The sequence below is a fragment of the Sapajus apella genome, unplaced genomic scaffold (genome assembly GCF_009761245.1).
Source record: "Sapajus apella isolate SASKATOON/1434 unplaced genomic scaffold, GSC_monkey_1.0 scaffold66, whole genome shotgun sequence".
Taxonomy (NCBI): domain Eukaryota; kingdom Metazoa; phylum Chordata; class Mammalia; order Primates; family Cebidae; genus Sapajus; species Sapajus apella.
The window spans coordinates 5,147,377-5,165,880 of NW_022437006.1; the positions used below are offsets into that span (position 1 = coordinate 5,147,377).

Here is an 18,504-nt window from a genome sequence, read left to right on the forward strand (position 1 = left end):
TTTGTGGGAAACTATATCTGCTTCCTTTAGTTTGGATTTATTTTGTTAAGATACACTTATAATAAGTTTAAAGAAAATTGACTTTCATGGCCAATTAGTTTCACTCTTTCTCTTTATTGTTAGTACCCTCAAACACCAACCAGTCTCCCCCCAAAAAGAGAGAAGCAAAGAAACAGAACAAGCAACTTTTGTGTGGGAATGATTGTGAGGGACAGTCTTTCTTTATCTGTAAAGAAACTCACAAGGCCATGTATATGTGTTTCTGAAAACGTCCAAGAAGTCCTAGTTACAGTGTTCAAGCGGTCCCTCAAGCCTTGCACTGAAGAGGGACCATTAACCTTGGCACGGTGGAACACATACTTGCTCTCTGTCTCTACTTGTCTCTTTGCCTCAAAAACTAATTTGGAGAAGGCGAGGTAGAGGCAGTGGAAGGAATAATTTAGCACTTGTTTTTTTGTAAGTATGGCAAAATGAAGTGGGCATTTGAAGTTCCCCAAATTTTCTAACTTTGATTGAGGTTGCCAAAAGTTATCCCTGGTGGCAACTCAATGTAGTCCATAAAGTTAGGGCTGCAAATGTAAGAATGTTCTGTCAAACAGGTATTTACAAAGCCAAGTGCAAGGATTATCTAATAAACTGGCTCTGGTCGGTAGGTAATTAATCACAAATGAAAAACTTGAATGTTATTTGTAAAAAATTTTATATAAGTTGGGAATAAAACAAACCCATGGAATCCATTACACATATGCTGTGTATTTCTATAGACTAGAACCCAGATACCAAGGTCTGGGTCTCCTCTGTCTCATTCCAGACTGAGTATATTCTCACTAAAAAATCAAATGTCTTTTTAAATGAATAAACTACATTTCATATTGCAAATTCACAATTAATAGGTGTTTCCACTATGCATTTTAAACCCACTCCCAATTTTACAGATAAGTAAATGGAGTGCAGAGAGATTAAGTACCTGTGAGAGGCCACACATTCAAGTGAGTGGTAGCAGTATTCAGATAGAATTGTCTCACGCTTTTGTGTAAATGTCACCTTGCATTTCTAAAGAAGTAGGTAAGCCAGTTTTAAAAGTCCTCATAATTATGGTCTCATCTAACCCCAAAACATCAAACTAGAGCTTGTTGAGCATGTGCTTATTGATCAGAAGGCAGCTAGAAGTTGCTTTTATATTTCCCAGCAAGTCAATTGATCATCACTCTATTGGAAACGCTCACTTCTTTCTCAAAAAGGAAATGCATCCTTGTGATCTGGCATTTCCTGATAGGGAAAGGGCCAGAGTCAACAGTAAGGAGCAGATACAACTGCCAGGATAAGCTGCCAGTAAACCATGCACCTCTGCCAAACAAAAATCTATTTTGCTTGGCATGTGGGTTTGGGTTCACAATTGCCAAACAAGTAGGAACAGCAAGATTAGTGGGCTTCACTGGATGGAAAAACCCACTGAAGCCACTGCACTTAGATGATCAAGCACTTAATGTATATTTATAAACTAATATCAGCTTTGATTAGCATAAATAAGGGGAAATATAACAAATATGTTTGCAAATTTTATGGCTAAATGCTGGATATTCTCAAATATATTATGGTTTGCCTAGAATTATAGACTCAGAGTTGTAGTAGGAACCTTAAGACTTACAACATTGAACCCTATCATTTTACAGAAGGAAAATCCACATCCTTGAGAAATAAAACAGCCAAAGATCACAGCAGCATCAGAACCATGTCTTGAGCACAAATATTCTCTGTTGTTAGTTATATAACTAGCTATTGACAGAACTGGAAGTAGATCTTAAGCTGTCTTTTTTCTTCTCTACTTAGCTGAGTATTTGAGTGTTGCTATCTCAAACTGGCAAAGGGAGATAAAGATCATCAAAAGCAAAATAAGCAAGCTGATACACAGACAATGAAATAGATATTTTAGGGAAAAACCAAAAATCATCAAATGTGGAAAAATTCTGCTTAACCTCAAAGATCAAATCCATTATATTTTCTGATTTCTCTTTGGGTTTCCTTTTTAGAATCTCTTAAAATCAATTAGCGTGAATATCCATCACTTTATTCTGTCAAAATCATGAAGTTAATATTTATAATATTGATCTAAAATTGAAAATTACATTAGCATTTTCCCCAAGAAACTGGTTTGAAGCCATCTCAGCTAACTTTCTAAAAAGTCACTTCCTTTAGTCTTTAATGACATTAGACCATTTATAAAAATAACAATATTGATATATGATTCAAAGAAAATGTTAACAGCAACCTCACTGAATTATAGCAGTTTTACTGAAAATTTTATTCTAGTTTCAAGACAAGTACAACTTTTTTACCTTACAGGTTTATAAGTTTACATCTCAACTCCCTTCTATACTTGCATTGTTGATAACATTTAGGCAGGATGGAAACCGTGAAAGAAAAAAAATTACTTAAGGGAAAATGTGCGAGGAGAAAGAGACAAAGATGAGACAGGCCAAAAATGAATCAAGCAATAATAATTCAAAGGTTCCTTTGTTTCAGACATTTCATAAAATCTCAGTTAAGACATTTAAAACATTTGTTTTTACCTCAATACCTTCACACTGACCAAGTGTTAATTCATAGAAGTAAATTAGATTGCATGAATTTTTAAAAAGCATAATTGTCAGAAAATTAACCATATAATAAGTTAGATTTTGTTGTCTCAAAGTAAAACATACCTCTGCTTCTTTTAATGTTTGTTTTCACACATTTCTGCCACAAAATTTAATAAATACCTAATTGATTTCCTCACCTGTTCTGACAGCAATCCAGTGCAGAAACAAACACAATTTAGTAATTTGCAGAAAGGAACACAGCCAGTAAAAGACAATCCCAGAAAATTCCCAACTGGTAAGACTAAGTCCAAACAAAGCTCTTCACCACGAATTTACCATTTTTTTCAAACAAATTCTTATGAGTGATTAAATTTGCAGTGGCAAGCTCCTACTCGGCTTTCCTGTACAAATAAATAAGATAAAAAACGCTGAAAATTTCCAATGCTGCACCTACCTTGACTGCGTCCCGGTGGTTACTCGTAAAACATGGCTCCAGTACTCTGAGAAGTTCACCGAAATTGCTGTCTTCCGTAGCTAAACAGAGCACTGCCTTTCTTGTATTTATTAGCCTGAAACAATTGAAAATAGTTCACAGCTGAGAAAGGCAAGTTGGAGAGGTTTTTAAATGATACAGGTGAGCAAAGACCAGAAACACACTTTTCCAATTACCACAACAATACCAGAAAACACGCTTTTCCACAGATGTGGACAGAATAGTATTCCTGTGTTATGGTCCTGGATAGAAAGATTACTGTGGTCAACAAGTTTGGGAGATACTGATTATCCCCTATTGCTCTGGTGATTCTCAACGTGCACTTACATGTACTTTTTAGATGAGAGTAGTCTCTTTTTTGCCCCAGGACTCCTCTTTTGCTCCTGGATCCACACAGCCCTTTCACTGGGGAAAGTACTGTTTCTCCCGAGATAAGAATAAAAGCTGCCATCTTCTTAAGTGGTCCTGCCTCCTTGGCCAGAGTGATTGGTTGGGGGATGAAAACTTTCTCCAAGCTAGTTCAATCAAAGAAGCCACTAGCTCAGCCACAGCTATTGGTCTGGGGATAGGTGTGTGATCTGATGTTTGCAAAGCAGAGCCTTTCCTTAAGAATGTTTTACTGGAGTTGGGGTAAAAAGATAGCCCAGTCTGTTTGCACTTAAGAATACATGATGTGAGCTAGGAGCTCATGTCTCTCTTAAGAGAAGTCAGTCTGAGAATGTGAGGCAAATTACAAAAGAAGAGGTGAAACCAGAGACTTGGAAGACACAGGTGTTCAATTGACTGGAAGTAGCAAGGAAACACCCCTGAGCAATCATGAAACATCAGCTCTTGGGTTGGAGTTCTGTTTCTTAAAACCAAAGATCCCTGACTACCATGCTATACAGAAGGTAACAATGGAGGTGGAAGCTACACTATTACAAAAAAAATTCAGTATGCCCAGCTTATGCTGTTGTTTGCTTTATTTTATGCAACTACTTTTCCAAAAGTACAGTGCAGGTCTAGAGCAAGAAATAAACATTACCAAATGTAGTACGAATTGCTATGCTTTACTGGGAGTTATCTATTAATCATGCATTTCTGAAACGCTTTACATAAAGCAGTTGTTTTCAAACCATAATAAGCAGAGCCCCACATGTTCCATGGGGTGATGGGGTTGGGGTAAGTAGAGGTGCCAGCATGCACACAGAGAAGACAAAAATCTGGTGGTCTCCTGCTCCTAAACCCATCTTTGAGTAAAGCACCCCCCATTCACTCAGTTCAATAGTGGATTTCCACATATGATACTTCTGAAGAAAGGTTATGCTGCATATGTATTGCATGAGATATGCCATGAGACATATTATTATCCCTATTTTATGGCTGAAGAAACAAAGGTTTAAAAAAATTAAAGAACATGCTCAAGATTACCCAGCCAGTAGAAGGCAGAGGTAGAGTTTGGACTTGGTTTGCCTGTTTTCAGAACAGCTAACTCTTATCTGCCATGTGATACTGTTCCCAGTACACCCTTGTGGCTCCTACTGGGACAGGCACTCATTGCCTATTTTATTGATGCTCATATTCACCAGTTTGTTCTGTTAAAATTTAGACAGCCAAAGATCGAGCAGAAACCTGTGGTCTGACAAAGCCAGAGTTACTGAATTGACTGGAAGTAGCAAGGAAACACCCCTGAGCAATCATGAAATATCACACAGGTGCGAAGGAGAAGTGTCTTATGTCAGGTCTGAGATCCTACTGAAGAATTCTGAGGAGGGTGGAAAGAAAGTGACCGTCAGATCTGGATTAGTTTCTGTTTCCAAGGTGGGAATAGGAGGAGCAGGGATTAACTAGGGCTGAGGCTGCCATGAGGGGAGTGCAGTCCAGCAATTGGGTATTCCCACTAATAGATGGAACAAGTAGAGCAGGTCTGGGGCATCACTGGTAACAGCACTATCCACTCATTGAGGTCATTATGGCATATATAGCCTCTCTGTGATCTTGGTAGTATTTCCTGTAAATTTTACAGTCGGCATCATAAAACATGGCTCCAGTACTCTGACAAGTTCGCTGAAATTGTTGTCTTCTGTACCTAAACAGAGCACTGCCTTTCTTGTATTTATTAGCCTCAAATAATTGAAAATAGTTCACAGCTGAGAAAGGCAAGTTGGAGAGGTTTTAAATGATACAGGTGAGCAAAGACCGGAAACACGCTTTTCCAGTTACCACAACATTACCAGAAAACACACTTTTCCACAGGTGTGGACAGAATAGTATTCCTATATTTTGGTCCTTTATTGATACTCATATTCACCAGTTTGTCATACGAATCTGAATAAAGGTTTTGTCATTTTTCCATTTCAGCTGATTTTGACTCTTTTAATCATAAGGATGTTTTCACTCTTTCAGTTCTCCAAACGTGCTGCTAGCCCAGCAGGAGTTTTATTGAACTCAAAAATTTTCAAAGCAAACATCCATTCATGTGTACCTAATACACCTCATATGTATTAGGCACATCTCTAGGCAACAGGGAATCAACCACCTAATAAATACACTTGCTTCCCTATGGCCAGGGCCATTAATAGACCTTGAAAGAATTAAAAATAATGTCAGACCAGAACTAGTTGGAGGACTCTTAGACTGAGAAGTAAAATCAATGCCTCTGATATTATATTATGAAATTTTAATACCATCTCTTTAATAGGAAAAAGCTATTTTCTGAGGAAAAGAATTGACCACATAATTGGAAGTAAAACACTCCTCAGCAAATGCAAAAGAAAGGAAATCATAACAAACAGTCTCTTAGAACACAATGCAGTCAAATTAGAACTCAGGATTAAGAAATTCATTCAAAACCGCACAACTACATGGAAACTAAACAACCTGCTCCTCAATGACCACTGAATAAATAATGAAATGAAAGGAGAAATAAAGATGTTCTTCGAAACCAATGAGAACGAAGACACAACATACCAGAATCTCTGGGACACATTTAAAGTAGTGTCTAGAGGGAAATTTATAGCACTAAATGCCCACCAGAGAAATGAAGAAAGATATAAAATCAACACCCTAACATCACAATTAAAAGAACTAGAGGAGCAAGATCAAACAAATTCAAAAGCTAGCAGAAGACAAGATTAACTAAGATCAAAGCAGAACTGAAAGAGACAGAGAAACAAAAAACCCTTTAAAAAATCAATAAATCCAGGAGCTGGTTTTATGAAAAGATCAACAAAATAGACCAATAGCCAGACTAATAAAATGGAAAAGGGAGAAGATTCCAATAGTTGCAATAAAAAATGATAAAGGGGATATCACCACCAATCCCACAGAAATACAAACTCCATCAGAGACTACTACAAGCACCTCTATGCAAATAAACCAGTAAATCTAGAAGAAACGGATAAATTCCTGGACCTTTACACCCTCCCAGGACTAAACCAGGAAGAAGCTGATTTCCTGAATCGAGCAATAACAAAGTCTGAAGTTAAGCCAGCAATTAATAGCCTACCAAACAAAAAAAGTCCAGGACCAGGTGGGTTCACAGTCGAATTCTACCAGATGTACAAAGAGGAGCTGGTACCATTCCTTCTGAAACTATTCCAAACAATACAAAAAGAGGGAATCCTCCCTAATTCATGTTATGAGACCAACATCCTGATACCAAAACCTGGCAGAGACAAAAACTAAAAAAATTTCACGCCAATATGCATGATGAACATTGATGCAAAAATCTTCAATAAAATACCCGCAAACCAAATCCAACAGCACATCAAAAAGTTTATCCATCATGATCAAGTAAGCTTCATCCCAGGGATGCAAGGCTGGTTCAACATACACAAATCTATAAATATAATCCACCACATAAACAGAACCAAAGACAGAAATCACATGATTATCTCGATAAATGCAGAGAAGGCCTTCAACAAAATTCAACAGCCCTTTAAGATAAAAACTCCCAATAAATTAGGTATTGATGGATTGTATCTCAAAATACTAAGACCTATTTATGACAAACCCACAGCCAATATTATATCGAATGGGCAAAAACTGGAAGCATTCCCTTTGAAAACTGGCACAAGACAAGGATGCCCTCTTGCACCATTCCTGTTCAACATAGTATTGGAAGTTCTTGATAGGGCCATCAGGCAAGAGAAAGAAATAAAGCACATTCAAATAGGAAGAAAGGACATCAAATTGTCTCTGTTTCCAGATGACATGATTGTATATTTAGAAAACCCCATTGTCTCAGCCCAAAATCTCCTTAAGCTGAGAAGCAACTTCAGCAAAGTCTGAGGATACAAAATCAATGTGCAGAAATCACAAGCATTCCTATACACCAATAATAAGAGCCAAATCATTAGTGAACTCCCATTCACAATTGTTATAAAGAGAATAAAATACCTAGGAATATAACTAACAAGGGATGTGAAGGACCTCTTCAAGGAGAACTCTGAACCACTGCTCAAGGAAATCAGAGTATACACAAACAGATAGAAAAACATTTCATACTCATGGTTAGGAAGAATCAATATCATGAAAATAGTGATACTGCTCAAAGTAATTTATAGATTCAATGGTATCCCTATCAAGCTACCAGTGACTTTCTTCACAGAATTGGAAGAAACCACCTTAAACCTCATATGGATCCAAAAAATATCCTGCATAGCCATAACAATCCTAAGCAAAAAATAAAAATAAAACAAAGCTGGAGGTATCATGCTACCAGACTTCAAACTATATTACAAGGCTACTGTATTCAAAACAGCATGGTACTGGTACCAAGACTGAGATATAGACCAACGAAACAGAACAGAGACCTCAGAAAGAACTCCACACAACTACAACCATCTGATCTTTGACAAACCAGACAAAACCAGGCAATGAGGAAAGGATTACCTATTTAATAAACGGTGTTGGGAAAACTGGCTAGCCATATGCAGAAAGCTGAAACTGAATCCCTTCCTTATACCTTATATAAAAATTAACTCTAGAGGGATTAAAGATTTTAACATAAGGCCTAACACCATAAAAACCCTAGAAGAAAACCTAGGCAGTACCATTCAGGACATAGGCATGGCAAGGACTTAATGACTAAAACACCAAAAGCAATGGCAACAAAAGCCAAAATAGACAAATGGGATCTAATTAAACTTAAGAGCTTCTGCACAGCAAAATAAACTATCAATAGAGTGAACCAGCAATCAACATAATGGGAAAAAATTTTTGCAATCTGCCCATCTGACAAATATGGGTAGAATATCCATTATCTATAAGGAACTTAAACAAATATCCACAATCTATCAGGAACTTAAACAAATTTACAAGGGAAAAACAACTCCATCAAAAAGTGGGCAAAGCATATGAACAGACACTTTTCAAAAGAAGACATTTATGCAGCCAACAAACCTAGGAAAAACAGCTCATCATCACTAGTTATTAGAGAAATGCAAATCAAAACCACATTGAGATACCACCTCACACCAGTTAGAATGGCAATCATTAAAACATCAAGAGACAACAGATGCTGCAGAGGATGTAGAGAAATAGGAAAGCTTTTATACTGTTGTTGGGAGTATAAATTAATTCAACCATTGTGTAAGACAGTGTGGTGATTCTTTAAGGATCTAGAAATAGAAATACCATTTGACCCAGCAATCCCATTACTGGGTATATAATCAAAGGATTATAAATCATTCTATTATAAAGACACATGCACATGTATGTTTATTGCGGCACTGTTCACAACAGAAAGACTTGAAACCAACCCAAATGCCCATCAATGTTAGACTGGATAAACAAAATGTGGCACATATACACCATGGAATACTATGCAGCCATAAAAAATGATGAGCTCATGTCCTCTGCAGGGACATGAATGAAACTGGAAGGCATCATTCTCAGCAAAGTGACACAAGAACAGAAAACCAAACACTGCATGTTCTCACACAGTGAGAACACAGGGACACAGGGAGGGGAACATCACACACAGGGCCTGGAGGATGGGGGGCTAGGGGAGGAATAGCAAGAGTTGGGGGGTTAGGGGAGGGATAGCATTACGAGAAATACCTAATGTAGATGAGAGGGTGATGGATGCAGCAATCCACCACCATGACATGTGTATACCTATATAACAAACCTGCACCATCTGCACATGTACCCCAGAACTTAACGTATAATAAATAAATTTTTAAAGAAGAAATATATAACCCCCTTCTTTGCCCAGGTTCCTAGAAGTTATAGAGATTAGGTAATAGAGAATAAAATAAAAAGAAATATCAGGGGTTCCACTGAAGGTCACGGTGGTTTCCTCTAACCATTTTTTCCTTAGTCACCCTGTGCTCTGTAATCAAAAAAGATTCAGGGCCTTCAATGGAGGTGTAACTCAATCTTGAACATTATAGGTTGAGTCCTTTCTATGTACTAGGCTTGGTATTAGTCAACACAGCTAAAATATAATTTGGATATCATCTGTGTCCTGAAGTTGTTCATAATCTAGAGATACTAGCAGTTGTGGTCATAAAATGTGACACCACAAAAAGAAAAGTATATCAGTAATAGGCAAGCAATAAAAACAGAGACTGCATCAAGATGTCCAGATTGAAGCATCAGAAAGGAGGTTTGTATTAAAAAACAAGTAGAGCAGTTTTCTACTTATCGAAAGCTTACAATACCGCTTAACTTTTAATTAAAATTTCTGTTATCAATATATCTCTCTCCCTATAACAGGGATTCTTCCTGAAGGAAGTGCTAAGCCAAAGTTTAGGTTTAAAAAAAAAAAATCAATAAAATCCCGTGGAAGAGATATAGTACTCCAAACTGGTTTTACGTTTCTTCTGATAGAAAAAAAATATTCACAAGAGCAAAGATTTGTTCACGGTTTAACATTCATCAGCTATGTGAAAAGCAAAATACATGTTTACTATATACCATATAAGTATCAGAATTATGGTTTATAGCAGTATTCTGATATGTATGTTGTTAGATTCAAAACCAATATATATTGAAAAGCTCCTCAAGAATATGTATCATTTAAAATCACTTTAAATAGTACTTCAATTAGGTCTCTAATTTCTGTTTGGAATGTGGAAGAAAATTGAAGATGAAGACCAAAGTTACATAAGCTTGAGCCATTAGAGAAATTAAATGTAACACATGTAAATATGGAGAGTTTTTTAAAAAATAAATCAAATATCCTGATGTCAAAACAATTATGAAATTGTATTTGGTTTTCATACTAATACCAAAACATCAAGATGGCATCCACAATTGACTACATTTCTTTTGAGCAGCCACGGTTTGTACTTTGCCAACCCACATATTCAGGCAAGTACATAAACGTGTCCCCGACACAGATGTAATTTGTGGTCAAAAGACAGAGCATTGTGGAAACCCTGCAGTCATCCTCAGACAAAAGGCCTTAGGACAGATCGTTTACACTGGGTCAAACATTGAAGTTCAAAGATTTTGCTGCATGATTGAGGATTGTTATTGGGTATCTTATCAGAATAAATGTGTGGGCTGTGGCATATTTTTAAAAATATGTTAAAAAGTGGAAGGTAAAAAAATATATAAGAATAAGAAGACCTCTTTGAAGCAGCTTATGTGGTAGCTGTTTTTCCTATGACATTTATTATTTTTCTTCTGTGCCCTTGTCTTAATACCTTAAATGCAGAGTGCAGTGTCCTTCTGCATTTCTAAAACTGGTCCCTTGCTAAAGTTATCTGCTGGAACACAGGAGAGAAGTCAAAAGAACACGGCCTTTGCAGCTGGACAAATCTGAATTCTAATTCTATCTCTGCCCTCTAGTGACTATTGGACTTGAGCAATTCATTTTACCTGACTCAGTTACAAAATATATAAAATTGGGGTAATAAGACCTACCACTATAGCTTGTTGTAGTCACATCAACAGTCTGTCTTGTAGCTGGCTGTAGGGCAGTAAGTAGCATCTCTCATAGTCATAAGTTTACCATTGTTGTAGATAGTGTCCTTAGGTAGGAGCTCTGCTACTTGAGGGCTGTTTATATTGCCATTGTTATCTGCCCTCACTTTTGGACCCTCAATTTCCTGCTAATTTCTGAGAACCACTTTATCTATATCTGATAATGCTTTCCCTCTTGTGTTTCCAGGCAGCACCAAAAGTAACAAGCAGAGCAATGTGGAAGGCAAGCAAGTAGACAGACACTATTATCTTCCATCTTTTAGGGAACATGAATGTGTTTTTAATATCCAGATGTCCAGGAGAAATTCCCTAAATCTCCCTGAATATAAAAGGACTATGCCAAAGAATGAGCTGTTTATGGTCACTTTTAATATAATAGATAATAATGATTTATTTGATGGCTTCAAGTTTGGAGAATAAACTTCCAAAAATTAACAAAAACTGTTACATTTGTAAGCCACTGACTATATCTTTTAGGCCTTCACTAATTCTAGCAATATGTTTATTGAAGACAGTGTCAGTCAGGCATGGTGGCTCATGCCTATAACATCAGTGCTTTGGGAGGCTGAGGCAGGAGGATCACTTGGGCCCAGGAGTTTGAGGCTGCAATGAGCTATGACTGAACCACTACACTCTAGCCTGAGCAACAGAACAAGGCCCTGTCTCTTAAAAAAATAATTAATGTATTTAAAAAGAAGACAGTGCCTAATAGGTGTGCACATTGAGAAGAAAGAGTATGACTTTTTGGTCCTACTCCATAGCAGTTTGTCAAAAATTCTTGAGTCAGCAGGACCTGGACCCATAAACTTATGTGACTATAGGAGCAGCCCAAGATATAAAATAAGTCCATAGCATATTATAATATGTCATTCCAACTTTTAATTCACAGTATAATATCTCAGGGCAATTGTTCTTTAATAAAAATGGAATGAGATTATTTAATATTATCAGAAATACATTCCTTAAATCATTGTGTATAAATATATAAATATCTTAAAACCATTGGTATATGAAATTATGCAAGACCTACCTAGCATACCTATGTTGTCATTATCCCAGGAAACACTGGCAGTATTTTTACTGTATCTCTTTATCATATTCTTTTAAAGCTTACTTTTTTTTTTTTTAACGTATGTATATGTGTTTCTTCACCTTTTGCCGTCTGGTAGGAATTTGGGACTGCTGGATCATAGGGACAACACACACATTTGTGATATTATTTTAAATGATTAATCATATTGTATAAACAGTTCACATGGTCTCACACACAAAATCTTTGATCAAAAGCTTTTGTTTTTCTTAAATCATGTAACAATAAGAGACTCTGTTTTGTAAAAGGACCCATTTGCTTTCCAGGGCTATGTCATCTTGCCTTAGCCAAAGCAGACTAAATGGGCAACAGTGATGTTTACTAATGAAATAATATGCACATTTTTGGTTTACCTTGTAGGTGCACCCACCCTATCTCCAAGTCTTCTCGGCTTACTGCTGCCTGCCCTTGGCATCCTTGTCTACTTGGAATTCTGAATGTGTTGTGACAGCTACTGTTCCCATCCCAGCTCAGAAGACACCCTTCATCCCTGGGATGACCACAATTCCTTCCGATTTCTGTGGCTCCATCCTAAGCCAAAAAAATTATACTTTAACAAACTATTCAACTGATTTACAACACACATGATGACTGAGGCATTCAGGAACCCCTTCATCCAAAAGAATAAACTTTTAAATGGATATAAATGATTTTTAACTCGTTCCAATATGCCTTATAAACCACTTAACCTGATTCTGTGACAATTGCATGATTTAACCCAATGGGACAAGTTAGTGTTCAATTCAATACTATAGGCTGTAGAGTGAAAGTCAAATCACCATATACAGGTGCTTTAAATTTAATAACAAGTTGTGAAATATACTAGAGATTGAAATGTTGGTTGTATGTGGTAAATGTAAGAGTAATACAGTCTCTTGTACTTTCCTCGCTATTTTGGGTACTGCATATTATTGAATGGCCCCTATCATTCATGACATCTTGAGTTTTCTTGTAAAGACAATAGAGTGTAACAAATATTGTCATAAATCCCATTATCAAATCATGAGTTGAAAGATTTTGATTACTGAAAACCAAATTCTAGAACTTACTATCAGTATTCTTATTTTCAAAGTAATTTTCTAAATATTTGATTTTCAGAATCAGTTTTTTAATAGTAAAGTTAACATACCATATAAAGATTTTTTTTTACTTTTATATTCTACTCTGAAGTTTTATTTTATGCTTTTCTTATCAATTTCAAATCTCAAAAATCACAGCTGTTATCTAGAGTATCATAATATTGCTATATTTGTTCATATGTGGAATGACAAATTTATAAAAGTAGAGTGCTTCCTTTTTTATTGAGATGTGACTCAAGTCATTACACGGTTAGGAACAAGTGACAGTTAAGTGAATATCACAATTACTAGTACTTTGGTTTTTCTGCTTTATTTCTAAGTAAAACTTTTTTACTGCAGATGTCAGATCAAAAAGTCACCTATAGGTTGAAAAAGCTACAGTATGCTTTTTTTTTAAATTAGTTGTAAGCTCATTTCCCACTTCAATGCAATACTGAAAACTGGCTAAAAATACCAAATCAATATATTGCTAATGGTACTTTGAAGAGTATGCAAAACTGGAAGGCCGGGAGGAGACAAATAATATGTCTTTCCGATTATGTCTCCCAAGTGTTGGTGCTTTGGGTTTTTATAAGTTACGAAAAGGAAGATGCACATTTTTTCATTTTCCATGGTGTGCACGGAAATGTTTGAGTGTGGATGTGAAAGAAATCGAGTAATAAAGAATTAGCTGGCTCATGAAATAGTGCAATGTTGGATGCTTCAAGAGGTATAATCCTATTTTATTAGCACAAACTTGCTAGCTAATTAGAGTTTATCTTTTTAGAAAGGATACCGTATAGGTTCGTAAAAAATATTTACAGGAAGCAAAATAGATCTATTACTACTTTACCCCTTTTTCTTTAATTTGTATAATTTTTGTACTATATATCTATGTGTAAATGTTTAGAGCCTTCATTATGAAAATATCAATAAATATTTCATTAGTTTACATTTAACCCTTTGTTATAAAATGAAACTTTTAAAAATAAGTGAAATGGATGATTTCCCATTGGAAGTATGTCAACAGTCTTATTATCATTGCCAGATTTCATAATATTTAAGTATTTGAAAAAGAAACAAAATGTCTTCATACTTTAAGGAATCGAATACTCTGTATATCTTCTGTACAAATGTTTGTGTTTTCATTGTTACACTTTGGGGTTTTACTTTTGCAATGTGACCTATGTTGGGCATTTTTATATAATCAACAACTAAATCTTTTGCCAAATGCATGCTTGCCTTTTATTTTCTAATATATGGTAATAAGGAACAAAACTGGTTAGATTTTGCATGAAGTGGTTCTGAAAGGTAAGAGGAAAACAGACTTTGGAGGTTGTTTAGTTTTGAATTTCTGACAGAGATAAAGTAGTTTAAAATCTCTCGCACACTGATAACTCAAGCTTTTCATTTTCTCATAGAGTTGTACAGATTTAACTGGGACCATCAGTTTTAAACTGTTGTCAAGCTAATAATAATCTGCTTTAAGATGCAAGATTCTGAATTAAACTTTATATAGGTATAGATACATCTGTTGTTTCTTTGTATTTCAGGAAAGGTGATAGTAGTTTTATTTGATACTGATAAATATTGAATTGATTTTTTTAGTTATTTTTTATCATTTTTTCAATGGAGTAGTATAGGACTGTGCTTTGTCCTTTTTATGAATGAAAAAAAAAATTAGTATAAAGTAATAAATGTCTTACTGTTACCCAAGAAAGAACAACTGTCCTTTCAATTTACCTCAAGTTTAAATTTATTTTTAGAAGGTTTTCATTACAAGTTCAATAGAAGGCAATAAATATTCTGGTTAAGAAACAGTTTAATATTTGAAAAGTTCTACGAAAAGTTCACGCATAGGAATACACACAGAGTCATTATTAGATTGAAATAAGATCACCTGGTAAATAACTTCAACTCATGAAGATGTCAGTGAATATCATTCAATCTAAATTGAAATACTAGCATAAAACATTCATGCTAGATGCTAAGAAAATGAGACTCTTTAACACTGAATGAGCTGACCCTGGAATAGAGGTACCTGCATAATGGCATGAATCTATAGGAGGAATGTAAAGCCTCTGAGTCCTGAGACAGGCTAGGCCCAGAAAACTGCATGCCAGAGCTGCCTGTGTCCTGCCTTCTCATTTTCTCCTGTGTTCTAATCGTGGTTTCACAATGGGATTCTTGCCTCCCTTCTTATATTATGAAGCTTGCCTCACCCTGGGTTCTGGTTTTCCTTTTTGGACCTTGTATCTGTTTCTAGATCTTAAGTATTAGATTGCTTCTCATCTAATATTTTGTATTGGTATTTGACCTTCAACTGACCCCAGCTGACATTCTCTAGGCTTTGAAGGATCAAAGCTTCTTTCTGAGAGAGTGTGTTCCATGTTACTGATTCTCAAACCTGGTTGCCTGTCAGCATCACCTGGAGAATTAGAAAAATTAAAATAAACTCCCTGGGCCTCAGTCCAGATTCACCAAATCAGAATCTGAGGCGTGGGCTATATTTTGGAGGGAATGTTCAGTACTGTCTGCTAAGGGGTTGAGTTTGAAGTTTTCATAATCACTACAGGCTAAACCGATAGTGTTAGCTGAAACAACAGTATATTTCAATAGCATGTCTACATAACTTAATGTCTCTTAAGAAAAAAAAGAATCCATAACCTCGGCTTACCTAAATGCTGATTTGTTTATAATTATTATTGTCTTCTGTTCTACATCTTAATATCAAAATATAATACAGTTTTTGTCTGGCAAAAATATTCCCTACCTTGTTTGTATACAAACTGCAGACATAAATGTACCTCAGAAGATTTCTTCTCTAAAGGAATGTGGACTTTTTCTTTTTCCTTCATGATACTTGGAAAATGAATTAAATTTTAATGGTTAATTTCCTGAGTCTATCATCTTCTGAAGGTTGCTAATAAAAAGAAAAGATGAAAGTTACCTCCCCCAAACTTTACTATTTGTTTCTTCATCATAGACACATGATGACTTTGAATGAACTGACTTGTAAACTAGTTTATGGGAAGCCAGAATTAGGTTTCACTTGTGAAACCTATTTTAAAACCAAGTTTCACTTTCCAGTTTATTAGAAATAAGTCTGCTACTGGGGTAATATATATCAGTACCTACAATGCCATTACAATTTTGTTATAGAATTCAGTCAGGCTCATCCTAAAGCACAACCGTGAAGTTAATCCTTTTCATTCAGGATAATTTGTTTCACAGATGCTGCCTTGAAAGCAAAGCCAAAAATCTTCATCTTTTCTTGCATTTGTTTCCCAGAAGTGCAGTAAAAACTACCACAAACCAAGGGTCTTAGAACAACAGAATTTTCTCACAGTTCTGGGAACTGGAAGTCTAAAATGAAGATGTCAACCTGTCTTTTGGAAACTCCAAGGGAGAATCTGTTCCACAACCCCCTTAGCTTTTCATGGTTACAGGCAGTGCTTGGTTTCCTTGGCTTGCAGGTGCAACACTCCAATCTCTACCTCTTGTCACGTGGCATATTCCCTGTGTGTCTTGCTGTCTACATTTCTCTCTTTTATCAGGACACCAGTCATTGGATTAGGGACCATCTTAATATCCAGCATGACTTCAACTTAACTACATATGCAAAGACCCTATTTCTAAATATGATCACATTCACAGGTCTGAGTGGACATATATTTTGTATCAATATAGTTTGTCTCAGCATAGTTCTCATTTCCTTTTTTTAAAACCTGATATTTATCACTCACACTAATGTGGATATGATTCAAATGCTGCTCTAAGCATCATTTCAGAAAGCATTTATGTTGATAATGTACAACAATATGGATGAAACGCAAATAAATTATGCTAGGTGAAAAGAAGCCAGATTCAAAATGCTGTGTGATACCATTTATGGAACTTTCTGGAACAGTCAGAATGCTAGTGGTTGCAAGGATTTGAGAGCAGGTGGAGGGTCTGACCATACAGAAGCAGCATGAGAGAACTCTAGTGGTTGTGGTGACTCAAATCTATGCTGTTTAAACACAAAATTCCCCAACAAAAGAGTGAGCTTTACAGTATGTTCATTAAAGCAAAATTTTTAAAAATGAAATTTTTGAAAATATCATGACCATTGGACAATTCTGTGATAACATTTTAATGCTATCTGTTACTACTTATGAGATCTTGGACAAGAAATGTGACATTCTGAGATGCAGTTTCCTTGTCTGTAAAATAGGAATAATATTTCTCAATTGTTCAGAGTTCTTTTAGTTGCAAATGACAACTCCAATACCTTTAAGAAATAAAAAGGGGAGTCTATTGGCTCAAATAATGCAGTCTCTAAGACGGATTAGATATAAAGGCTTCAGTAATGTTCCCAGGGTTTCTCTTCATCTATGGATTCTGCATGTCTGGCAGGCTATCATTTTGTGGAAGGAATCCAGGGTACTGAAAGTTCCAAACCTACATCCTCCTGATTAGTGGTCCAAAAGTAATAGAGTCTCTCTCACTCTGATTCAGCATACATAGAAAATCTCAGTGAAGACTCAGATTATCCCCAGAAACTTGGTATATTTTATTTGCCATTTGGGGTTTCCTGTCCACCCTTCTGGGTAGTCAAAAGGTGGCACAAACCTTGTAATAGAAATTCCCACCAGCCAGGCATGGTGGCTCACACCTGTAATCCCAGCACTTTGGGAGGTCAAGGTGGATGGATCACCTGAGATCAGGAGTTTGAGACCAGCCTGGCCAACATGGCGAAACCCTGCCTCTAATAAAATGCAAAAAATCAGCCAGGCCTGGTGGCATGTGCGTTTAATCCCAGCTACTCAGGAGGCTGAGGCAGGAGACTTGCTTGAACCTCAGGGGTGGAGGTTGTAGTGAGCTGAGATCATGCCATTGCACTGCAGCCTGGGTGACAGAGTGAGGCTTTGTCAAAGAAAAAGGAAAAGGAAAGAGAGAGGGAGGGAGGGAGGGAGGGAGGGAGGAAGGAAGGAAGGAAGGAAGGAAGGAAGGAGAAAGAAAGAGAGAGAGAGAAAGAAAGAGAAAAAGAGAGAAAGAGAGAGAGAAAGAGAGAAAGGAAAGAAAGAAAGGAAAGAAAAGAAAGGAAGGGAAGGGAGGGGAGGGGAGGGGAGAGAGGAAAGAAAGAAAGAAGGGAAGGAAGGAAGGAAGGAAGGAAGGAAGGAAGGAAGGAAGAAAGAAAGGAAGGAAGGAAAGAGAAAGAAAGAGAAAGAGAGAGAGAAAGGAAGAGAGAAAGAGAGAAAGAAAAGAAAAGAAAAAAAAGAAAAGGAAGGATGAAGAAAGAAAAGGAGAGCGAGAAGGAAGGGGAGGGGAGGGGAGGGAAGGGGAAAGAAAGAAGAAAAGAAAAAAGACAGAAGTTATTTT

The 18,504-nt window shown here is 36.4% G+C and overlaps 1 protein-coding gene across 4 annotated transcripts in view; it reads left to right on the forward strand.

Annotated features, from left to right (window-relative positions):
* Positions 1-16,089, forward strand: part of CNTN1 (contactin 1) — a 367,550-nt gene extending 351,461 nt beyond the window's left edge. For all 4 annotated transcript variants that reach the window (XM_032248343.1, XM_032248346.1, XM_032248345.1 and 1 more), the window contains one exon: positions 12,443-16,089. In XM_032248343.1, the coding sequence (XP_032104234.1) occupies positions 12,443-12,519 (77 nt within the window). In that variant the 3' untranslated portion in view covers positions 12,520-16,089. The remainder of the gene's footprint in view (positions 1-12,442) is intronic.
* The last annotated feature ends 2,415 nt before the right edge of the window (positions 16,090-18,504 follow it).